At 39.4% G+C, this 25,619-nt stretch overlaps 2 protein-coding genes across 19 annotated transcripts in view; one reads left to right on the forward strand and one right to left on the reverse strand.

Annotated features, from left to right (window-relative positions):
* LOC133838047 (dystrophin) overlaps positions 1 to 25,619 on the reverse strand; it is a 169,987-nt gene that overhangs the window by 121,518 nt on the left and 22,850 nt on the right. For 13 of the 18 annotated variants that reach the window (XR_009893905.1, XR_009893906.1, XM_062268982.1 and 10 more), the window contains exons 3-15: positions 21,027 to 24,452; positions 20,654 to 20,968; positions 19,780 to 20,085; positions 19,222 to 19,724; positions 19,069 to 19,156; positions 16,997 to 18,055; positions 16,671 to 16,912; positions 15,870 to 16,031; positions 15,642 to 15,801; positions 13,787 to 13,882; positions 13,572 to 13,695; positions 5,409 to 5,572; positions 5,190 to 5,295 (exon numbers count right to left, since the gene is read on the reverse strand). Coding sequence is in view for 16 of the 18 variants with exons in the window: in XM_062268982.1 (XP_062124966.1) it covers positions 5,190 to 5,295; positions 5,409 to 5,572; positions 13,572 to 13,695; positions 13,787 to 13,882; positions 15,642 to 15,801; positions 15,870 to 16,031; positions 16,671 to 16,912; positions 16,997 to 18,055; positions 19,069 to 19,156; positions 19,222 to 19,724; positions 19,780 to 20,085; positions 20,654 to 20,968; positions 21,027 to 24,452 (6,751 nt within the window). In the remaining 2 variants the exon portion in view is untranslated. Of the gene's footprint in view, positions 1 to 5,189; positions 5,296 to 5,408; positions 5,573 to 12,698; positions 12,728 to 13,571; positions 13,696 to 13,786; positions 13,883 to 15,641; positions 15,802 to 15,869; positions 16,032 to 16,670; positions 16,913 to 16,996; positions 18,056 to 19,068; positions 19,157 to 19,221; positions 19,725 to 19,779; positions 20,086 to 20,653; positions 20,969 to 21,026; positions 24,453 to 25,619 lie in introns of those variants that run through there. The other 5 variants (XM_062268987.1, XM_062268986.1, XM_062268985.1 and 2 more) reach the window with 2 other exon arrangements.
* LOC133837026 (uncharacterized) lies at positions 10,846 to 12,108 on the forward strand. Its single transcript, XM_062267671.1, is given in 2 exon segments — positions 10,846 to 11,406; positions 11,408 to 12,108. Coding segments are annotated over 2 exon segments (1,008 nt in total). The 5' UTR covers positions 10,846 to 11,016; the 3' UTR covers positions 12,026 to 12,108.

Below are 25,619 nucleotides of genomic sequence, written 5' to 3' on the forward strand. Positions count from 1 at the left end.
TCCTGTGGCAAATGGTCGTAACTTGGCGACTAAACGGCTGACAGCGATGACAATTATTTAATTTAATGCGTGCTTTCAATTCCACGAGAAGGAGAAGGAACAGGAGCAGGAGAGCGTTGAGTGCTGAGCGTTGAGCGTTGAAAGTGCTCTCAAGTTTCATAAAGCCTCCAAGTCTCAAGGAAAGCCAAATCCAAAGCCATAGGCAAAGCAATAGCCAGCGAGACAACGACAAAACCCAGGCCAAAGCCCAATTGCCCCGGTGGCAAAAGGTCTGAGGTTAAGCAGCCATGAAGACTACACTTTTAAGTAATTAAAAACAAAAGAAAAACTCAAGCAAATAACGAAGTTTTCATACACTTTTTATTCGACGATGAAGTCACCAACACAACGCGAATGCGGAAAGCGTATTGCCAAGTTAAGTTCACCAAAGTACTTGACGAAATTAATATATTAATTATTTTAAGCATACCACAGCAATAATTTATGCCATAAAACTTAATTAAAGCAAAGTCTCGGCGGACATTAACAAAATATTTAAATACTCTACTGTAATCTTTGAGCGTATCAAAAATTGTAGTCTAATATTAACATTTAATAAATTAAAATAAAATATACAATTCAAACTATATGACACAATTTTAAGACGATTTTCATTACATATATACGAAATATATATTATATAAAAAAAAATATTATATAAAAGAATTCTCAAATACTTTTAGATTTTTAAATTTTTCCTATTTATTATTTATGATTCAATAATGAACACACAACATAATCGTTTTAGTTATATAAACAAGTTAAGCAAATTTTAAACAACTTATTAATGTGTACATTTTGTAAAGATGCATTTTCTGAATAAATAATATCACAAAATATTTGATCTACATTTTATTAAATTGCAATGAAATAAACAAAATTATGGTAAATCATTTTATTATTAGTCATACAAATAGAAATGATTTTTTGTAAAGTAAATAACCTTTAAAATTTTCCTACATTTTTTAGAATATAAATACAAAATATCTCATATACTTAGTATATTTTTATCAATGATAAAAAGTTTAAAAGCGTTATAACTTCTGAGCTAAATAGTTCATATTAAGATATCTTTCCTAAGAACAAATCCTTAAAATACTTTATTTGTTGATTATTTGAACCAACATATTGATTATAATTGTGCAAAAGTTTCTGGATGTTTAAACTCTTCCATAAATCAGCAATTCCTTTCTGGCAAGAGCATTCAAAAGCGAAAAAGTTGTTGAGACGCAAGCAGACAGACAGTCATTGACTACCAGAAGGAGACAATCAGGGGGGGGAGTCTAAAATAGGAGGGAGGCCAGGCCTATTAAAGCATGTAATGGCGTGAAGTGGGCGTCCAACTGGGCGCCAACGGAGAGTGTCGCCTGCACAGGGGGAGGGAAGGGGAGGGGAGGAGTTCGTTTTGAAGTCGGCACTAAGAGAGAAAGACGGCAATTAGAGGCAATTTGGTAGCCGGGTTGTGGCCGCTTGCCGGGACCACATGCTGAGGACGCTGCCTCCAGACTCTGTGGCAGCGAGTGCGTTGTCCTTACAGTGAATGCGCTTTGCCTTCATTGTTGTGGTTGCTGTGATTGTTGTTGTTGCTGTGGTGCAGAAAACTGCAGCAACAGCCGCTGCACTAAAATTGCATGTCAAAGACAGATTTACGAGCCGCCCACACACACATTGCCCCCATTTTCTGCTTCTACTTTGCTTTGTAGGCATTTTATTTATGATAACAGCACACAACTAGTCAGCAGGCAGCAGATGGGCCAACTTGAGAGGGGGGCAACCTAGGGGGAACGAGGTTGGAAAAGCTTTTGCCTGGCACGCCAATGGGCCATATGAGATAATAAATAATGGTTTAATTAAGCGTCAGCTTACAAAATGCGTAATTAATTGATTTTGTGTGCAGTTCGTTTGTTCTGCGATAAGCAAAAAGTGCTGGGCAGGGAACAAGTAGCAAAGCTAATGCCGCTATCAACTGACCCAGCCCAACTGATTGCCTGACTCTCTCTCTCTCTCTCTATCTTTCTTTCTCTTTCTCCTAAACCAAACCCATTGCAGTCGATACTAATTGGGGTAATGCACAATTGTGGAAACGTTTAACAAATTGTTTCAAGACCACTGTGCACAACGTTTGGTGTTTTGATAAAAACAAAATGTGTCTGGAATAAATGCTGCTTGCTAAATTGTGGCTTTAGTGCAAGAAATTGGTTGACAGAAATTGAAAAGCTGTTCTCCATAAATACTGCACGTTATCAATTTAAAAATTAGCTGCAACCAGCAAAGAAATAACTATAATAAATCTTTCGAATGTCATAATCAGGCAGTAAATATTGTAGAAGACACTTAAAAGCCAAAAGAGAGAAAATAAGTAAAACTAAACATACAATTCCACATAAAAATTGAATAGATAAATAAAAAGTTTAATAGCTCAAATAAATATTATATAGAATAGACAGACCACCCATAAAAATGAAGTTGATTTGAGCATTACGAAATATTAGTTAAAAGATTGTGAACACTTATTATTTAAATCTTTATAGTGCGTAGAAATAACTTTACATTTCATTCACATCACGAATAAACGGATGTTCGCAGTTATTTATGATTTATTTTGTTGAGGGGTTGTAGACTTAGAATAAAGAAGAAAAAAAAACACTAAACGTACGCTCATAACATTTAATCGACGAGTATATAGACTAAGAATACGACCAAAATAAAATGCATTACTATTAGCATAATAAAAGACGGTTTAAATATTTATCATTGAAAACTTTATACTTGGTACCAGCATTTAGAAATATGTTGATTTAGTTAAAATCCTAGTTAACCTATAAAATCACACATAATCGTTAAAAGCATACACCCTCTGTGCTCGCTTCGTTTACAGGGTATGCACAAAGGAATCTCGTCCCTTGACTACGGCGATGGCATCAGTAATGCGCCCTGAGGTACCACAACAAAGACGATTCCCCAGTACCTTGTGGCATGTGGCATGCGGCATGTCGCATGCATGCAGAATGTAGCCGTGCAGCAACAAGAGTCAAGAGTCAAGCAGACGATGCTCGTGTAGAACGTGAAGCGCGAGCAGGACAAGTTACAAATGTTTATGACAAACCAAACATCATAATAATCTGTAGTAACATGTGAACACAACAAAAACAAAAACAATAAAGTGCAGGCCAATCCCCTTGAATAAGAACAAAACTATATAAGCTGCACACACACAGCAAGCAACAACAACAACAACAACAATGAGAGTATGAAGAACAGTGGCTGCATGTAGCATAAAAATGTTGGTTGGCCCCCCCTCGACGCTTGTCAATTAAATGTCAACTGGCATAAATGTTGGCAGCATTAAAATACTGCAAAGAGTAAAACAAACGAAATGCAGCAGCAACAAATAACACGGGGAATTCACTTTATTTGCGACGTGTGATTTTTTTTAGAGCATGCGCCTCGAGGTATGCTATAAAAATCCACAACTTTCTCTTGCACGCTCTTTCAGCATTCTCTTTTTTTTCTTCGACCAGTGACTGTCAAACTGTGCTAAGCAAATTCACCATCAAGAGACTTACTGAGACAGTTGCTGATTGGATTTGGTGTGTCTGTGTGTGTGAATGTTTTTTTTTTTTTGGGCATTTTATGCATTCTCAAGTTTTTTGTGTGCCAGCTTGGAGTGTATTTTATTTGTGTTTGTGTTTGCTATGAACTTTGCCATTGTCTTTCATTGCCAGTTGACAGCGTTGACTTTGCCGCCTCTGTTTACCCTGTTTTGCGTATTCATCAAAAGCGAGCATATCAAATTAGCATTGCACTCATGCACACTGCAGATTTATAGGGTAGGCTTTGAGCGACTATCAAAGTCCTTTGTTTTGTGCTTGTCCTTTCTTGCTGCAGCTGGGCAAAAGACAGCAAAATGCTACGCATAGCGAGCGACTTGGTGTCAGGAGGTTCACGGCCTCGTTATGTAAATGTTTGCAGCCAACTGCCTTCCTCCACATGTGCTGCCCCCACCTTTGCCCCGTCCCGCCCTCACATGCGCTGCCCATCACTAGCTATGGGCCAGTTAGCCAGCCAAGTGGCAAGTCTGAGTTGGCAGTTTTAAGTGGATCTAGTCTCTGTTTCTGCTCTGTTTTCACTCCCAACGAGTATGTGAATTTCCTCCTATGTGTGTGTGAGCGTGTGTGTGTTGCAGTCTGGCAAAGCGGAAATTTGTTTGCTCGCAAATCGTTAAGGGAAATGGTAAATGCTATTCTGGACAGTGCTCCCTAGGTGGAAAGCAATCATGGCATGCAATTCATAATGGCATTTAGCAGATGGCAAACAGTCAGCAGACAGCAGTCAGCACTCCTCAGTCAGTCAGCTAAATGGCCTAATCGAATTACCAAGTGCCATCGAATTGCCCAAATTTGTTTGATGAAACGAGCAAAATTCAAATCACTTCCAGCAAATGAATGGAGCAATTATTGATTAGCTATTAAGCTGAGCATAAAACAATGTGTAGGCCTGGGATGACATCAACTTTATTAACATTTTACCCCCATGGCAACTGCATCTGCAGTTGTTGTTAAATCATAAATATAATTTCGGCAATGCAAATTACATTTTATGCATAGGCTTAAGAATTAGTTGGGAATCTGTATTCGAAACACATTTATAGGCATATGAGCTAAATACTGAAAGCTTAAATTCGATAAAGAATAAGTACATGCAATAATACATCAATTATTTCAATAATCTTCATGTCTTCTTCATAGAACATATAATTTTATAGCTGAAAACTCAAAGTTTAATGACTAAAAACTTTGCAAAAGGTTTACTTTCAATAATGAATTAATCTACATCTTATTCAGAAGAGATTATCCATTTTAAATTTTTTATTTGTAGACCTTTTTTAATATTGTCATTGCTTTAATTTAAAAGAATGTGAACTTTCGTTCCAAAGACTAAAGTTTGAAGACTAAAGACATTCCGAAAATGTCATTATTAACATCGATAAATAATAAATAATTGCGTTCAATAATACATTTATCTTTGCACTAATCTCTATGTCTTCATCAGAAGAGATCATTTTCAAAAGTACCCAAAATTGTTCCCCCTTTAAGAGCTTTTTTCTAACCAGCCTTGCCTTTGGTTAGGCCCAATTTAAAAGCACTTACCTTTCTCCTGTAGCTGCTGCCGCTTGATGTCACCTTTAAGCACTTCCGCCGTGTGGACCAGTTCATTGAGTTGCGGCTTTTTCATTTTCAATTCACGCAAAACTTTCTGCAATGTTGAAAATGCATTTAAAGTGGACCACTCAGAGTTGCACTCCATTTTTATATTTCTCTCTATTTCTCTATTTCTGTATTTCTATATTTTTTTCCTTTTTCACTCACCTCCTGTTTCTCGATGGCCAAGCGAACGGCATCCACATCGTCGACGAGCACACTCTGTATCTTGATCATGTTTTGTTCCCAAGTTAGCCAGTCGGAAATGTGCAGCACTGACTTATCAAAGCTGCTGGCCAAAGTGCCGCTTCCACTCGGTTCGTTGTTGTAATCTGTAAAATGCAAATTGCGAAATGTTCAGTAGGCAACAACAAAGCAAAACAAAAAAAAACAGACAGAAGAAAGAAAATAAATAGCAAAACTCAAATGCAAAGTGAAAGATGATAATTAGATGGCTCTCTGATTCTTTTGGGCCGAACAGATGACGACGACTCAACCTCATTAACGGCAGCTGCTGTGGTTCAAAAAGCCCAACAATTGTGGTCAGTTTGCCCCCCATTCGCAGTGGCATTCGCAGCTTGTGGTTCAAGTGTGCCACATTTCTAGAGTTCACTCTCTCTCTCTCTCTCTCTTTATCAGTTGCCTGTCGGCTCGTTTCGTTTCATTGCGTTGTGGCTCGCCTCGACTCGACTCAATTCAACTCGACGAGACTCGACTCAACTCAGCAGTGTTTGGTCTTTTCAAAAAGTGCCTGTCGAGCGGCGCATAAAAAAGCGTGGAGTAAATGAAAAACTATTTCAATGAAGCCAACTTTCGAGAGGCTTTATTGGACTGCGATGCGTCAGTGCCTGCACAGTGGTGCAAGGTGCGAAGGAAAAAGATCGAAATTAATTTATAATATCTAAATATACAATATATAAAGTACTTAATACATTTATACAAGGTGTGAGTTAGCAGTATTCTACAATAAATCTAGCTTCATCAGCTTGTTCTATTAAAAAAATATTGTCATCAATTCTCAATATATTCTAACATTTTCAATCGACAGCATATAATCATAATTCCATCAAGTGAAAAAATGTTACAAGAAGATCATTCAAATAGAAAATAATAAAAATGTATTATATTTTTGGAAATGAGATCTACTCTATCTTTTCTACTTCTTTTTCAATAAAATTTAAAACTAGGAAACATATGTTGAAATCATTTCACTAAAACTATCATTATTTATTTATTTTTTTTATCATCTTCCAGTTCTTGTAATATAAAATTTAATATTGTCCAAGTTTGAATTCTAAAACTTTTACTTTAAACAAGAAAACAGAATATAATATAATAATATTACATATACATTTCTCTTTTCTAAATTTTTGTTTTGTTTACATGTTCACAGCTCTGTTGACACTGTGCAACATTTTTTGGGAGATGCGGGTCACTTTGAGGGGCACTTGTCAAATGCTTGAGCACGGATCGTTGCCTGCTTTAAGGCGCGCGACACTGAACAATGCACATAATAAAATTATTTTTGATATTTTCGCTCGTCTGTTGCTCATTTCTCATTCGCCCGGGCAGCCTAAATGGCAATTTTCAATTGAAAAGCGCCCAAAATTGCTGAGCCGCCAACCAACAAAAACATTTCAAAGCAAACCCAAAACGAAGAGGAAGATGCGAAAACGCTTGGAATACTTGGCGCACAAAAAAAGTATAAAGAAAGAATTGAAAGCAGCGCTTGGTAGGCGGCCAAAGTCCCGCGTAAGCCTAAGAAAGTAGTACAGAAATTTATGAAAGTTTTTGGGAAGGCTTAAGTTGCACATAAGCCCTGAAAACAAACCCAATAACAAACTATACCATATAACTATGTTTGTGTGGGTGTGTCCAGTCGCACTTTGTTTTTGTTTTCCACGCCGGATTAGAGTCTCCCCTTGCTTTTTTTTTTGTGCTTCAAGGGATTTGGATGCGGAGATGGAAAGGGAAAACGTGAACAGGTTTTGAGGCAGGACCGTTACTAGACACGTCTATGTGGGGAAAGTAAGGAATGAATGAATGAATGCCACATGTCTGTATGCATTTAGAATGAATTTCATGAGAGTCACAGCACATAAGAGGCTGTTAAGCAAACACATATGAAAAAAAACAAGCCATGTATGTAACAAGCCCGGGACACCCACACGTAGTGAAGTAGCTGGAGAGGAAAAACACGTTAAGTGCAAAATATCTTTTCACTCATTTTGACGCATGTATTGTGCCCTTCCCATTATTGTCTTTTGTGCGCTGCCACACTCGTCTCCTCTCTGGCAGGTGCAAAATGGTAGAAAATCATTACAACACAACAAAAAAAAAACGAGGAAGGAAGATGGGCAAAAAAAAAAAATGTATGTAAGTGAAACACGTTGAAATTGCCAAAGGAAGTGGGCCTGATAAAGCTAACGTCGCCCCACTGGTCGCCAGCAAGGGAAAATGTCATAATTCATTAAAAACGCTGGGAAAGCGTGTCGTCGTCGTTTCTTCCCCGTCGCGCTGCTGCTGCTCAATGTCACTCAGCGCTGTTGCTGCTTACACTTTTGCCAGCAGCTCCTCTTTCAATGCTTTTGTTGTGTTTAAGAATCAATGATGATAAATATAAACTGGCAGCGACTCTTTAAACACATTGAATTAGTTTTGGGAACTTACTGAACGACCAGAAGCGAAAGTCTTTCAAATCTTGTATTATAAGATAATATATCAAAATCACTTAAGCACTCAAAATAATTGAATTAGTGGAATTTAATAGTGGACCACTTGTTGTGACATTTCATCGTTAACATGAACTAGTTTCACTTTCACATTTTATTTTAATAATAATTATACATATTAATTTATATTTTTAATTTACACTCATTCACTTCTTTTTATGACATTAAATTATTTAGTATTTTTTCACACAATTTTCTCTTTTTATTTATTAAATATTTCATGTAGTTATTAATTTTAGGCATTTGCTTCCTTTCGGTTGAACGTTTTGTTTTGAAATGTTTCCGCAGTCCTTAACAGCTGTTTGACCAAAGACCGAAAAAGCTTGACTGTGTCATTAAGCGAGAAGGCAAAAGCTTGCAGTGTTATAGCTACCAGCTTTTGCTACGATAGCAAGCAGTCCAAAGTAGGCAGCGCAAGCAGTGTCAACTGAAAACGTTCAGTCCCAAAATAAATCGACACTACATGAATACACACATCTTTTGAACAAACAACACAACATAAAATACTTAAGAATTGTGAATCGACAAAAGGTTACATTATAATATACAAAGACACTAATCAAGAATCCATCATGTCTACGCCAAAATCGTCCATGAAGTCCCGAAATTATGAAAGCAAACTCTCGAATGCCGTAAACTTTGTGCATCATGCCCGTGTGAACGTTGCTGATCGCGACTATGGCCTAATGCAGGTCACTGCACAAGCTGGAACTCCACATCCACGGATACTAACTGCCATCAACATAGACACACTCAAAGAGCGACTCGAGGAGGAGCACGACAAACACTTAAAAGGCAAAAAATCAATAAATCAAGAATCGGTAGTGGCAAAGCATTTCAAACCTGAGGGATCTCGATTATTTTCAAAAAATCGCGAAGGTCACATCGTGCCTTCCGAACATGGAGACGTTGGCGCACTTTTCAAAAAGAAAGCTAAAGAACCGCGTAGCAGAAGCTGGAATGCTGCAGACGCAGCATCTTTAGCATCGAAACGATCCAGTAAAACCATATCAGAGAAGTCCAAAACGAAGGAAAAAGCGAAATTTGTAAGAATTGCCGGGAGGAACTCAGATTCATCAATTAGTTCTTCAAACAGTGTATTTAGTACTCAAAACTTGAGTTTCAACGAGCGTCGTCGCTTGTTCCACGAGGGCGAATTTACCATTGCCAAGAATGGGAAAAAGATGAGCGACAATTTCATGCCGCAGCATGGGGAGCATTCGTGGAGTCCGAATGAACACATAGATAGCGAAGCTGAGCAGGCTCGAGCTGCAATCGACGTGTTTATCAAAAAGCACGGCTTCGTTATGGCGCCGACGGGCACACTAACAAATTTGCGTCGAATCTCATCGAATTTGAGCAAGCGGACCATCTCGGAGCATCCGTCGATAAAAAAGTATTCATTCGGGAAATACAAAAATTGCTTGATGATGCATGCGATGAATAGCAAACATTTATTCAAATGTATCCTCAATGCATTTTCACTATTTCTCGAATGCTTTGCTGACTGACCGGAAAAAAACACGATGCGCTTTTCACTTTATATAGATTTTAGGCAGCATCTTGTAATCTTTACCTAAGTGTGGCAACATTTTATTTTGGTTTAATTGAAGCAAGTAAAACGTAATAAATATATTTCAACGAATTCAGCATTTTGATTTGATTAAAGCAATGCAAAGTGGGCTCTGAAAGCATTGACAGAATACTTAAGATTAGAAAAATATAAATACGAAATTTACGCCTACAAACTGAACCATATTCATCACACAAACTACAGCTTACAACTTTTTAGAAAAATGATAACTACACATCAGCCCAAAAGATCCATGCTAAGGAAGCGATCAGTTCCGAAGTTCGAGAATAATCTGCAAATCATTGCGCCGCAGCGTCCGAATATCGTAGACCGCGATTATGGTTTAATGAGAATACCTGGTCATCAAGCATCGACTCAGCATCCGAATAAGACCTTGGGAGTGCCCAGCTGTCCTTCGGAGGATCGAGCTGAAGCAGCATACAATTCAACGATCAACTTTGACATAAAGGCATTGAAAAAATCGCATCTAACACCGCGTGAGCACATGATGATCGGTACACCACATCCAAACAAAGCTCTCGCTCTTGATCCAAAGATTCTCATCAAGGACTACGAGGCCGTGAAGGAACGAATGTCGCTGAGGAACGCTGGCAATGAGTTACGCTGTAACCGTCAGCCGTATTCAATATTGAAAAAAGAACATGCAGCATGGGAAACACGACAAGAAAGTCACCATTAAACTTCCATCTGTAGGATGCTATATCCCATCAACCAGTTCTTCCTCTGATGACTCCAAATTGGACTCTCTGCAGGAAGTTAACGCTATTTCACCACCTACTCCTATCAAATCGCAAAACTTAAGCTTTCTCGAACGTCGACGCTTATTTCATGAAGGTGAATTTACGATTGCCAAATACGGCAAACGAATGAATGAACGTGTGATGCGCATTCCTAAAAAAACAATAGTTAATGTTGAAAGTGAGCACATTCGAAACGACAAACAGGCTAAAAATGATATCGAGAAATACATCATAAATCATGGCTTTCGATTGACCCATTGTGCACTTAGCAAAGCCGTATATATAATCCAAAAATAAGTTTTCATATATATTATCCACAAAGAAGTTTCGGTAACAAACAATCAAATTCTTAGTTGAATAGATTAGATTACTTCTATATGCATTGTAATAAAACCGTTTGTTTACGTTTCTCAAAACTCGATAGCATTTAGCTTTCTTCCATTGTCGTATAGCATTCAGCTTCCGATTCAGGTTCAGCTAATTCAAGCAGTAGGCGCTGCAAGCAGTTTTACAACGAACATTGTTCAGTTTCATTGAATTTGAAAACTGTTCACAACTACACTTTGCGCACTTAAATACTAAAAAAAAAAAAAGAAAAGAAAAAATATAACAAACAAACAACTACTCAATAAAAATAAGGAATACTCCAACATAAAAAACAAGCATAGTTTTTAGATATGCTACTAAGCGGCCAAAATTTATTGTTTAAAATGAATAAGCCGGCCAAGAAGTCGCACAAAATAAGCATTTCAGCACCATCTACCATGAATCTGATGGATCGCGATTATGGGCTAATGAAGGTATCTCAAGACAAAAGCAGTACTCCATATCCACGATCATCCAAGGGCGTCGACCCTGAAGTGCTGCGTAGTCGTCTCGATTCGGAACATAAAGACTCATTTTTGTCAGTGGGCGCGGCATCCGAAGTAGAACCAATAGAGGACGAAATCGTTGGTTCCCCCTCACAGCGTATTTCCTACCACAAGGCGCCAATGCACATAAATCAAAACATTTCGAAGAATCTGACGCACCATAAAGCTGTTTTTGGATCAGATTTGTCCACTGCACGCTCAGTCAGTATATCGAAATTTGCCAAAAAAAGCTGGACACTCGAACAGGGGTTCGACCACTCAATACCTATCCGTTGGTACCCCACATCCCAAGCAGCGTATTGTCCTGAATCCCAGCAATTTGTTGCGGCGCTTGACGGAAATCCGTTCTCACGAAGTCGTTGTTGCAAAGCGAGAGAAAAAGGTCAGCTTTAACATAAGCAGCTGTTCTCTAACTGCGAAAACATCTGAATCTTCTAGTCGATCACGAAAAGATGGACTTTCCTTTGCAGAGCGTCGACGTTTATTCCATTTGGCAGAGTTTACGATTGCCAAGAATGGCAAGAAACTATGCGATTGGCCACTGTCCGAAGATTGGCAGCTATTCGAAGAACGCGATTCGCTTTATTTGAACGCCGAGAAAGCAAGAGATGAGATGGAACAATATCTGCGAAAAAGAGGCATAACAAAGAGTATCCACAATATTGTCACGGGTCCCATGACTGCATTCCATCGCGGATCAACTGTTGACAGCATCAGGGGCTCAATTGTCGGAACGACCCCAAAGGAAATGAGCTCAGATCCAAACATCATTTCCAAAAAGTCATTTGTTCGAATCGAGGAAAAATCAATTCAGTTGGAAAATAGCGAGAGTTCCATTCGTTCTTAAATATGTTACGAAGCTATCGAATTAAACTATCGCTATTTACCGAATGCACATACAAATTACCAATAAATACTTATTTTCTTGTATATTGATTTTCAAAAGATCTTTCACTATCCTTAAACTATACGCTGGATTCCTCGATCCGTATTGACCATCGAAAGATACTTTTAGGACTGGTCTAGTTTTGATACATAGACATATTAGTGAATCCAAAAAAAACTTGCTTCTCTCCGAAATATAAAATTTAATATTCTAAACAAAAGATACTCTTACAGTTCCCTTTTAAAACTATTGCCTTGGTCTAACTTACATCCCCAATGACTTCTCCTGCATGATTGATCAAAAAACATATTTGCTCGTTCTCGAAAGTGCATCAAAATATACTTTCCCGCACGTATGAAGATACAAAAATGGGAATGCAAATAAATATAAGAAGCCTTTGTTGCAAATTCCGCTTCTTGAACTTGCTCTAGTTGGAAAGCTATATGCAAATGAATTCGTGCCCATCAACAGTTCTTTAATGATTGATCCACAAAACATATTTGCATCTGTTGCCCGCTAGTGCAACCCAAGAAGCAACACATAAACCCGTAAGCAAACACCAAAAATATGCATATGAAATGTCAAAAGTGCCACTGACATGACCCATTTGGACCCCTTCCTCCTTTCGCCAACCCTCGCCTCGGGGCCCTTAGTCGAACAGTGCTGTATACGGCATAAATATTTACCAACAAAATAAAATGAAAACAAACGCCAAGAGGGGGAGGCAAAGTAAGAATAGAGCAGCTGCAACAAGAGCCATAGTCATAAAATGCAACAAAATGTTGCTGGCTGCAGAAAAATGTGAAATTGAAAACTTCAAACGCCGAACAAAAAATATGTGTGTGTGTAAAAACAATTACAATACTGAAAGCGAATGGCAGAAAAAAAAAAAAAAAGAAATATTGCTGCGTGCTTATTTGAGGCTTTTTGCAGCTGCCATTCAAACTTGACGAAATATGTGAATTTTTAAATATTTTGCACATTTCAAATGCAGCCGAAGATGCAATAGTGATTTCGACCAAACAAAATAATTGAAAAATAAATGCATAAATTACTGATGAGCTTCAAATGAGCCGCAAGTTAAATCAAGTTGAAAACAATTTGGCTTACACTTCATTTCATGAACATACAAATTAAACATTTATGCGATTACGCAGCGGAATAAAGCTGAAAATATATTACAAATTAATGAGGAAATGTTTTAAGAGAATTGACTATTGATTGAAAGTGAAAAAATATTTTACAAATTTTAAAACTCACAGCAGCTCATATTTATGTAAAGAAGAGTACGTGAGGATATTTTGAAATAATTCGAAATATTGTCAGCACATAAAACCACTGACAAATGTGACTAGCAAATCGAGTTCATATTGACACTGGCCACATCGTGTTATTGACCAAGGTTATGGTTAAAAATTTAGCTCAACACGAGAGCAAAAGCAAATGCAATTTGAAAATTATTACAAACCAAAAGGGAAATAATACAAATGTAGAGAAAATCACTTACCCTGTCGTGTGGCGACGCCTGATCCATTGCTGTTGCTGTTGCCGTTGCCAATTTTAGTGCCATTTTTCAGTTCGGTCAATGAGAGCTCAATCGAATCGGCATGAGCAATCAAATTGTTTTTAGTCTGAAGTGAAAGTGGGGCGAAAATACACAAAAAAAAAAGGGATGAGTAAAGAAAATGGAGACAGAAAGAAGTTTGTGCGTTTCTTACGAACCTTTTCGATTTCACTCATCATGACGGGCGTAACCTTTGGCATTTGAGGATTCTTTCCGATGGCTCCGACAATGACCTGCAAATCGTCTCGGCGTTCCTGCAAAAAACCAAATAGATAGATGTACCATATAAAAAAGGAAACTAACTTAGTTGCAGCACATACAGCTTAAGCTCCGTACTCTTTTGTGATGAAAAATTAACAATAAATCAGGCGGAAACGGAAATGGCAATGGAAAGAGGAAGACACTAACAAAATGGACACCACTGGGAAGTCCAACCGAGTTTGTTATTCAATTCCAACTGTGAATTCCCCCTCTGCAAAAGCAAACTTCCTCAATAGCTCTGTGTGTGTGCGATGCGATGCGATGCGTTTGTGTGACACGAGTGTGAAGATAGGGAAGTGTGGGGCATGTATGTATACCGCATCCGATGCGTTTATCAGCCAACAAAATTGCATTGAGTTCAACTGATTAAACACAATTTTTTGGCGCCAAGTGAAATTTTCTCGCACACAAAACTTTAATCAACACAAAATAAATTACGAAAGATTTTTTGAAGCAACGCCCGACCGTTTCACATATAAAGACGCGTCGAGACTGAACACAAAACACAGCATTTGCTGCCGGCAAACAGTAAGAGAAAAACTCAAGAAGATTGAATTGCTTAATTTCGCTTCCCTCTCTCTTTAATTGATCTGAAAGCTGTGCTCTTTAGAACTGTACCAAATGTTTGATTTTTCCTTATTTTCTTTTTCTATTTTTAATCATAGGTTTCCCACTTTTGCGTATATTTCATTTCATTTGGGGTTTTTGTCATCATTGAGACCAGACCATAAAAAAAAAGAAACACAAAACAAAAATAAAAATAAAATTAAAATAAACAACAAATGCACGCATTGATTAATGATGGATTTCAGACGACGGCATTATCTAGGGATTGATTTTGTCGCGTTGAAAAGAATTTAGTTGGCTGACGATGAAAATTTGTCAAATCATTTTAAATTGCAGGCGATTGGAAATTGCCAAATATGAACATAAATTTCATGACAGTTCAGTTAAGGAGAAAATATAAATGTAATAATTTATTTTACAAGCTTTTTAGTTTAGTTTTAGTTAAATTGCGTTCAATTGTAAATTAAATTGCTGAAAATTAATGTTATTTTTTCAAGTTTAATAAGAAAATAATGTAAATTAAATAATGAATTAAATAATATCAAGAATTTTTAAAAACAACAACTAATTGCAGTTCTTTATAGAACTAAGAATTTAAACAGATGTTTTCAATTTGCTAAATTAATTTCAAAGAATATTTCAATAGCAATTTATGAATATATTAGCCAAATCGATCAAGACACTGTGCATTTAGTCATCTCTTAAATTTAGTTCTCTTTAAAGAAAAAGCAATCTCATCTCTTCGCGGACTACACACAAATATTGTTTGTTTGCTTCTTGTTAATGCAGTCGTACGACAAGATGTCTCGATGTCTCGACGTCTCTGTGTAACTATGTCAAAATTTTTGTTGGTTTATTTTGGGGAATTTCTAATGGCAGCATTTAGTTTTGGTTTGGTATGGTATGGTTTTGGTTTGTGTGCCGTTGCCCTGAATTCTCAAGAGGCCAATTAACTTGTGAACGCCACACGAAAGAGAGCAAAAAAAAAAAAAAAATACCAAATAGAAAATCATCTCGGTCATCTTCAAAGATGTCGAAAATTGTGATGCGAATATAAATAATGCCTGAGCGATTTTTAGAACGAAAACAATGCACAAATATTATTAAATTCAATTAAGTTTTGGTCAATTAATTGTTGCATTCGCTGGCAAAAGGCCAGCATTTAATTAAGCTGGTCACACTTACATTGATATCCTCCATGCGTTTCTCTAGCTCAGTGCTGGACTTAAGGTCAACGGGCTTCTCAATGAGCACGTTAATGCGTCGCAATCCCTTCGTGACCAGCTCCTCAATGTTAACACTCTCCGGCATTGGACGTGGAGCTGCCGAGCCAGTGATTTTGCATCTGAATGAAATAATGAAATTCAAATTAGAAATGAAACTTTTCTGATGGCTCTTTGTTGTCTCATTTACTTGGCCTGTTGCACCTCGCGGAACTTTTCACGCAATATAATCTGGGTGAGCATGACCAGGCGAGAAATGCCGCCTTGTTTGCCATGGGTCTCAAGCACCAAGGAGTCGCCCCTGGAGATCAATGTGGCAGCATCAGGCGCAATTAGAAGTCGCAAATCCTCGCTGAAAAGATTGAATTTATTTATGAATTGTAGTAATTTAAATTCAAACTTTTTTATTGTATAGAAACAGGTAAAAGATTATTCAATAGTTATTTAAAAAAAATGGAATTTAATTTTCTATATTTTATGAAAATAATATTGAATAAATATTTTGTAAATCAATATGAAAATTTAATTAAATTTTCCATTTTTTATATTTTAACTTTACTTAAATTTTAAATACTTCGCAAGAAGAGTTTAATAAATACTGATAAGTTCGATAAAGGGTTTGAATTTCAAAATTAAACTCAATATGCTATACATTATTGAAAAATTCTATTGACTTTTAAAGAATATTTAAATTAAATATGAATATGAATAGTTTAAATTAAATGTAATTTTAATCTTTTATTTTTATTAATACTTTAAATCTTAATTATTAAATGTTCTACATTGTTCTATATTTCACAGGGTTGCCTCTTACAAAATCCAGTTAATATTTGTAATAAATTTACATTTAATAAGAAAAGTTCAATTATATTTTAAATATAACATATATTTTTTAAATGAAACTCAACTTAATTTTGCTTTTTAATGCATCGACAGAATTGATAATGTTTCATTTAATGGTACATAAATAAAATGGACGTTTTCTACTTACGCTTCGCTTTCGTGACACTGTTCGATCTTGACCTTGGTCAATTCCAGTTTGTAGATCATTTGTTCGGCCAACTTATTAAAGTCCTGCACACGTTGTTCCAAGCCAGTTGGAGCACCAGCTTCTCCACAAGGGGGGCTCTTCAGCGTCTCATTGGAGTCATCAAGAGGTGTCGAGGGCATCGAGCTGAGCACCTTGCTCAAAAAAGAATTTGGCTTCTTCGTCGAGGGCGTCTCAATGCGACTCTGCGTTAGTTGAGCGATAAAACGAAAAAAGAATATGCAAGAATATCGAAATGATGAAACCACCTTGAGCTACAACAAAATTACCGTATCACTATCGGAGTCAAACGTTGGTGTCATTTCCATCGAGAATCGTGGTATCTCCTCATCATCAGAGAATACCAAGGGTTCGATATCGTAACCTGTCTCCTTATCGGGACTATAGAAACTATTGCGAATGGGCGATTCGGGTTCTGTGTCCGGCGTCAGCGCCTCCAATTCTGGTTGCAACTGACGCCAGCGTTTCGCCTTGGGACGCTCTTCAGTTGCGGTTGTTGTTGCTGTTGTTGTTGGTGTTGTAGTTGCCTCAGTTGTTGGCTGCTGTTCGGTTTCCTCTTCGGAATCACGCAGAATATCACGCTCATGAGCTATGCGTTTGCGTTTCTCATCAAAGGAAATGCGCTGCTTTTCCACACGCAAAAACGGAGTGCTTGTATTGCCTGCTCCAGGACGCAGCAGCTCCGTTTCATCTTCTTTATCCTCCTCCATCTCAGCTGTCTTCAGCTTTGGTGATTCGCATAAGGAGCGTTTGCTCTTGCTGCGTCGCACCTCTTTGCCTTCGGCATCTACGCGCAGCGAGGAGTCCGAGTCCTCAGACAGATCCACAATCTGCACAGTCTGCACATACTCGGGTAACAGCGGCTCCACGCTCTCCAAGATGTTCACGGTGTCCACGATTTCGCCTTGCTGAGGTTCGAGAGCGATGTTCTGCACAGACATCTTATCATTCTGTATGTTCTTCACCTTGATCTCAACCACTTGCGCAGGTGCTGCTGGCGCCTTGCGTTTATTCTTCGATGGCTTTGGCGGTGCCACCGATTCGGCAACCATTTTAGCAGGATTCAACGAGATCTGGGAGAAGAGAGTGCTCGATTCGGCCAGACGAAACGTTTGTGGTGGCAACAAATCTGGCAAGACTTGTTCGCCCGTTGCCTCCGCTTCGGTGGCTGCCTTGGGAGATGGCGAAGAGGCGCCGGCAGCTTCGCCGGCTTGAGGTGTGCGCGCACGTCTTTGACGCACTGTATCGCTAACTACAACAATTTCCGTATCGTCGTCGTTGGGTTTGGCCAAAATGCTTGGCTGATTGTGGCGCGTTTTTAATGTATCCTGTGCATAAGTTTTCAATTGAATGTTTTTTTTTTCGATTTTTGCCAAATTATGTTAAGGTTACAAAAAGCAAGTTGCTGTACATTAGCATTGGTGAAATATTTGGATGGATTGGACGCAGCCGCACACCAAAAATTGAACGCCATTATAGGGGACAGTACAAAAGGATATCAATATATATAAAACATATAGATATATATATTGATTTGAAGCGTGAAAATGACACCAAGTTAAGATCTCGTAGAGCTAGTGATACGGTGATATCTGGTATTTTTTGTTTTGGGTGATGGTTGTTGGTTTTATCTTTTTTTCTGGTTGTAAATTAGCTTTGGTGGAAAGATTATTATGAATGTTTAATGTTTTATTTATAAATGTGTGTGGGTGGTAAATGAAATTGCAAAAGAAATTCATAATCAACAAATTAAATTAAAAATAAATAAAAGTATAATATATAAAGCAGTTTTGGGTTAGCAGCATTTAACTACGCTTAGATTAAGGCCACACAAAATGTTTGTTACAAATATAAAGTTTATAAATAATTAAAAATACAAATATTTTACAGCTTAAATTTGAGGTGCAAGTTCTTTAAGTTTTTCTCTTGCATAAAATACACGATTTTAAAATGAGTTTGGCGCTCGCTTTGGCAAACGGAACTCGAGAAATTCGAATCCAATTTAAGTGCGACCCAGAATGAAATGAAAAGCGAATGAGGATGCTGAAGGACTTCTGTATGTGTATGTGCATGTGAGTGTGTGAATGTGGTTACTTGTGAATGGGAAACCAAAAGAGTTACGATGACAAACAAAGAGCGTAAAAAAGTGCATGAATGGGAATCGAATAAGCAAAGGAAAGAGGTGAATAAATGAAAATGACAGATAAGACCGACCGACATATAAGTTAGCGTATGTTTCAAGGACACAATTTTATATACAACAAGTTCAAGCATTTGCTTAAATTAAATTAATGATATGATATAATGATTAATAACGAACTGGCAGTCGTTTAGTACGCACCACAACAATCGCAATCACTTGTTGCTGCAACTTTTCAATTTCCGGATTCGAGGGCACATTTATCTCCTTCAGATCATGTTCCATGGCTCTGTAAAGGTCAAAGAATATTTATGTTATTCATTTTATTAATCAGACTATCATTTATTAACAGACTTTAGCGTATCCAGTGATATGTTATCCAAGTTCTGCAGAGTTGCCTTCATCTCAGTCAAACGTTTGATGATATCAGCACTTGTCAACTTATGATAGGTCGCCTTCAGACCATCGATGCGTTGACGCGTCTCCTGCATGCAGCTCTGATCACAGGATTTGCTGTACTCATTGTAGTGATCCTCGCAACGCTGCAAAACATCCTCAAACTCCAGCAATATGGAGTTGCGATCGTGCAACTCCTGTGGCGACTCGAAGCGGCGTATTAGCTCATCTGCAGACTCAAAGCATTGCTCAAGTTGTCTGGCCAGTTTAAGAAGACCCTCTAGAAAAGCCTTCGACTGTGTAACATTCTCGCCGAGCGCATTGTACAGATGCTTCAGTGCATCGATGCGTTGACTCAGCTGCTTCGGTGACTTGGTGTATTTATCCTCGCACACTCGACGTCCGGTCTTTATAGTGCTCTCGATTTCCGCCTTGATTTCAGAGAGTGTGCGATAAATTTGCTAAAAATAATGTAACATTAATAAAGAGTTCATTTTATTGCTATGCGTTACATACCAAACATTTTTGATACTGCGCCTGCACGGTGCTGGGACCAGCTGAGGCCACATCCAGCACTAAAGTGGAGTGCTCCACGTTGCGTAGATCGCCGTAGGCACGATTTAAACGCGACTCGTAGGCGGGCTGCGGAGCAGTGCATTTGTTCAGTTTCGCCTGACAGGCCTTGAAGCGCATCTCCATCAAATTGAGTTGCTCCTGCAACCGATTGGCAGCTCCTGTTTTCCCCTTGCGGGTGTGCTCTGCAATCAATTCAGTTATGTCTTTAAAGTTGCGCTCGTTAATAGCAAATTCGCGGGCCAAAATCTGAAAAACAAAAAGAAGGTGTTAATGGTGTGCTATGTAATATAATTCTTTCGAATAGGATCCAATTTTCCTATCAATGGGAATTTTTTTGAATACCTAACTATTCGTATTTGAAATGCCAATACGTGAGAATTGGGATACTTCTTTAAACTTTTGAAAATCATTACTTCAATTTTTAGATAGCTACTGTTTAAAAGGCTCAAATCAATGAATAAATGCATTTGAAAATAATTAATTTGATTAAAAACTACTACAATTTCTGATTAATACCAATCTGCATCCTAAAATTTTAGTCTACTAAATCTTTTAGCCTGTACTTCTTGAAGCTCTTTTTAAAAATGTATATTGATTATATTTGTAATTTACGCCTATTTTCCCTACCATTCACTAATTTTAGATTGGTTTTTTCCTATAAAAATAAAATAATAATAAATTGATGTCTAATTAACTATGGGAATTGAGCTTTTCCACTCGTTCGCTTTTAAATGAATTATAATTTAACGCTAGAGCCCAAACTTTCTAATATAACTTATATTTCTCATACTCAAATGAAGACATTCCATATTACCTGAAAATCGTCGGGCAGATCCTCAATGGTCACATCGTTTTCCAGATGCTCGCTGAGTATGTCGTCCATGCGCGTTAGCCACGCCTCCAGTTGGACCACCGCCCGCTCCGATTGCTCCGCCTCGCTGACCTTCTCCTCGAGCAGTTCGGTGCGCTTCTTGGCCTGCTGTTGCAGCTGTGTCCAGCGCACTACAATGCCATCGATGTCCTTGCGTATAACATCGGCCATGAATTCATTATCAATTAGCTCGTTGCCAATTTCCTGAATCTTGTCCAACCACTCTTCGGAGTGAGCGCGCAGCACGTTTTCCAGATCCTATATGAAAGTGTGAATAATTAAAAGAGCTATAAATAAGAATTAGAGATTCACTTACGTCAAGCTCTTCCATAATTTCCTCGGCATCAGCAGCGTTTTCGGGTGTGTTGCGTATCTTGTTCTCGAGGCGATCCAAATAGCCAGTTTCGCTGACCATGAACTTCTTAAACTCACCCAGCTGCGTGGAGATGTGCTCCAACAGCGCAGTCTTGGCATACACACGTTCCGTGACCTCAGACCAGCGAGCATTGAGGCGTGTAAACTGTTTGGCTAACGTGCCATCCTTCTCCTTCTCCTTGTCCGTCTCTTGTTCGCTGTCCTTGTGTTGCAGCTCATCCATTTGCAGCAGCAACTCACCGCCCAGCTCGTTGAGCTCCCGAAATTGCGTGGCCTCCCTTTCGCAGGTTTCCTTGAGCGTCTGAAATTTGCATTTGCTCTGGAACAGCTCATTGGAATTGCCAATGTCAGCGACGCCAGTTTTTGGCGTGTTTGCCTCCAGTTCACTGAGCCAATGTTCCGTTTGCTGCAGTCGCTGTTGAATCACCTCGATTTGCGACTGCAGCGCCGACTGCTGTTGACGCTGGGCCTGATGCAGTTGCTCCACCTGCTGGTAGAGCGCATTCAGCGCACTTATCTGCGACTGCAGCGTCTCACGCTGCACTTCCTCCGACTCCTTGATGAGTATCTCGCTGAAGTTACGCGCACTAATCACATCAATCTCCAGCTTACGCAAATCCTGCGCTTGCACCACTTCTGGAGCACTGCTGAGCACCGCTATAATCGAATTGTATTCGGCTACGAAATGATTGAGGTTCTCAATCGCCGTCGTCTGCTTGATGACGCGTTCGCTCAGCTGCTCCGGCAATCGTTGCCAGGCAGCTTGCAACTCAGCGGTCAAGAGCTGAGCAGGCACACGTTCATAGATGGGTTTTAGGGACTCCAGTTCATCGACGAGTTGATTGAGCAGCTGCTGCTGTTGCTGCATTGCCTCCAGATGTGAGACACGCACTTTTTGCCCCGCAACTTTCGCGACAAACTGTTCCAGTTGTTGCACCTGTTGGACAAGATTCTCGCCTCCACGCTGTTGGATAAGCGTCTGCAACGCTTGCTTCATGTCGTGCCAACTGTCGTAGAAGATGCCAAAGTCCCGCTTCCATTCGATCAGCTGGTCATCGAGTGCTTCGGTTGCTTCGCGTGCCTCGGCAATCTCCGTGGACAGTGATTCCATGTGGCTAAGTCGCTGCTCTAACGATTGGCAGCTGGCTGAGCTCGCATGTTGTTTATACCAATCCCGAGAGTCGGCCAAGACGAGCTTGAAGCCTGTCAGGCTGTTGTAGTAACGCTCCTTGGCCAGCAGCGTGCTGCTCTCGTTCTGCTGGTTGGTCAGGCGCTGATTCAATGCCGCATAGCGTTGCTCCAGCTGCTTGATGTGGGCTGCTTCTAAGAGCAACTTGCGAGCTGGTTCCTCTTGCTCACACACTTCGTAGAGTTTCTTGAGTTCGGGTAAAGTGTTGGCACGACGTTGAGTCTCTGACTGCAATTCCTTGAGCAGCTCGCACTGATTGCGCAGACTTTGACGCTGCAGCTGCTGCAGTTGCTGTTCCACATCCTGCACATGACTAAAGTGCTCCATGATCTGCGTCTCAAGCGCAAAGAAGTTATCACCATTGCGCAATTTACGCTTCTTGCTTGCTAGTTGATCCTGCTGCTGCTCCTGCTGTGGTTGCTGTTGTTCTCCCTCCTCCTCTTCATCACCGAATCGGATAATCATCTGATAATCCACCCAACCTTCGGGACGCACCACACGACTGTCATCGTAGCTGGCACGATCGCGTCCAAAATTGAAACCCTTTGTCTCAATGCGCAGCGTTTGTACCTCAAGAATTTGCTTGAGAGCATCTAGACGATCCTCGTAGCTCTCCAGCTGCATCAGCACACGTTCACCTTTGTCGTCGCCATCCTGTAAGGTGGCAGCTACCATTTGCCGCAGATCAATGAGATAACGCTGCAACTCGAGCAGATCCTTGGCACAATAGTTCAGCTCATTGATGCGCTGTGTAATGCCGCCCACATCGGTCACATCCCGCGTCTCCATGCGCTTCAGATCCTGCTCTCGAGCATCCAACCAGCGTGAGATGCATTTGTATTGCTGCAACTTTTCGGTGCGCAAATCAATCCACTTGACCACATGCGACCAACGCTCGCCCAACGCACTCAAACGATCCTCGAGATCATTGAAATTACCCGAGGTATCGTTGACTATGACCACCATGCTGCTAATGCTGTCCACCAACTCCTGTTGCTCGCTGAGATCGGACTTCAGTTGTCGGGCTTCGGCTAGCTGCTGCTCCGCCTCGCTGAGAGTGGGTCCAATGTCGCTCATATGCGAGATGCGATCCTCGACATTAGTGAGAAACTGACGCAATTGCTCCAGTTTCTGTTTCTGGAACTCAGCCAGACGCATGAGGATCTTCGCCTGCATATCCAAAGCACGCAAACGCAGCGTCTCCCAGCGTTCATTCAGCAGCACCATCTGTTGACGCACCTCATTCTGATCCTCCTGTGAGAGTCCCGAACCGTCTTTCTTCTGCGACTCATTGATCAGATTGCTGCCCTCCTCGAGCGCTTCGCCCACAAACTCCTGATGTTCAGTTAACTTCAGCATAAAGTTTTCGTTGTCGTGAAACTGCAGCTTGGCGGTCTGAAAGTCCTCGGGATCGGGCAGCTCCTGCGACAGCAACTGCTCATCCTCCAGCAGCAGCGTTAGCACCGCCTCCAGAGCCGTCTGATAGCTGCTAATCTCCACACTGGCATTTGTGGCTGTGCTCAATGGACGCACTGCACTCGCCTTCAGCTCCATGCTCGTCGCACTGTCCGAGGTGTAGAGCTCCCGCTCGGTATCCAGCGGCACCTCATCGAGATCCGTAATACTGGTACAGGGTACGCGTTCCCTTTCGCTTGCTCGCATCGATTCCATGGCATGGAACAGACACATCACATACATCTGTATCGACTTGTTGTCCGGCTTGTGTGTGTGCACATCCTCCGCATCGAGCAGCTTCTCGATCTTGAAATGCCGATGAGCCAAATCAAAGGCCAAATGTAGACGCTGCAAGGCATGCTGCCCCAAAGCCGTCTCCAGATCAAGCTCATCCAGATGCGCAGCCAATATCATCAGAAAAGCGCGACCATCGGCCCACGAGCTGGCGAAATCGTTGAGTGGCAAGCCATGGGGTTCGGTATATTGACGCGCCCAGGCTAGCAGGGATTTCTCAACGCCATTGCTGGAATGGCTTTTGACTAGATGCTGGCCATTGAACTCGAGCGCAATTAGCCAGATGAGGCCCAGGGTGAGCTTGGCATTGCCGCCGACAATGTCATCACTGGAGATGTTGACCAATCGGACGCCATGCTGTTGAATCACGTGCAGCACCTTGTTCAGATTGTTGATGTGATGCACTCGCATGCGACCCTTTTCGGGTTTCTGTTTGGGAAAAGCGAGAGAACAGACGAGAAAAGAATTTATTACAAATTATTTTGAAATAAGTTTTAAAGCTTATATCGATAACAATTCGATGTCGACAAGCAAATAAAATTAGAAACAACAAAAGCACTATAGAATTAATCGATAAGTACATTATAAACACATCTCTAGTGTCTAGTGAAAGCACTAGAAAATTAATCGATAAATGAATGCATCTACTGTGAACTTTTAAATAACCAACATCAAGTTCAATGGAAAAAATGTTAAAATTACTTTTCAATAAATTTATATTATTCTTTGAATTATAAAATGATAGATATTATGGTAATTTAAACACAACAAAGACAGAAGCAAAATTAATATGTATATATATTATTTTTATTTAACAAAATCGATGTCTAAGGGTCTGACGCGATAAATTGGTCCCAACTTATAAAATGAGGGAACAACTTATAAAATGCGCTTTATGTTTTTTCAAAAAGCATAATAAAAAGAACTGTTATTATTTGTTTTCTTCTAAAATGTCGTTCCCTACATGGCGTTTTTGTTAATAAAATCGTAAAAGAGTACATTTTCCTGTCCTCTTTTTCTTCCATTATTTAAAGTACGTTTATGAATAAACTTGCTTTTTCAATTATCAATCAATAACTGTCATTGGTAGCAACTCAATTAATCCATGAAACAAATTTAGTACCATATTCTTAAATCTATAAAAAAAATAATAAATTATGATCATAGCTACAAAGAAGATGACAGTAAACTTTAAGAAACTTTATTATTAATTCAGTTTGACCAATTTAAAAATTAACTTTAATTCAACATTTGCATCTTAATACTGATAGGAGTGCCAAACACTAAAATGTTATTATGCTTATTATCTTAACTACTGTAAATTAAATTAGCTGGCATTAAGTTTTGATTTAAAATGCAAAAGAAGAATCCTATTAAGTGCCAGCAAAAGTTATAGCACCATTTCATATTCCATTAACGAGATATTTTAAAGTAAAATTAGCGTTACCACGAGGAATAGTGACAAATTAATAGTATTTTAAATACAGCTATAAAACCATTATATCAAATGGACTGTAAGAGAAATGCATTGATATCTATGGTTTTAAACAAGTTTTTATCATCAATAATTCTGCAACTGCAAGTAGAAAACTGTTA

The sequence above is a fragment of the Drosophila sulfurigaster genome, chromosome 2R (assembly GCF_023558435.1).
Source record: "Drosophila sulfurigaster albostrigata strain 15112-1811.04 chromosome 2R, ASM2355843v2, whole genome shotgun sequence".
Classification (NCBI taxonomy): domain Eukaryota; kingdom Metazoa; phylum Arthropoda; class Insecta; order Diptera; family Drosophilidae; genus Drosophila; species Drosophila sulfurigaster.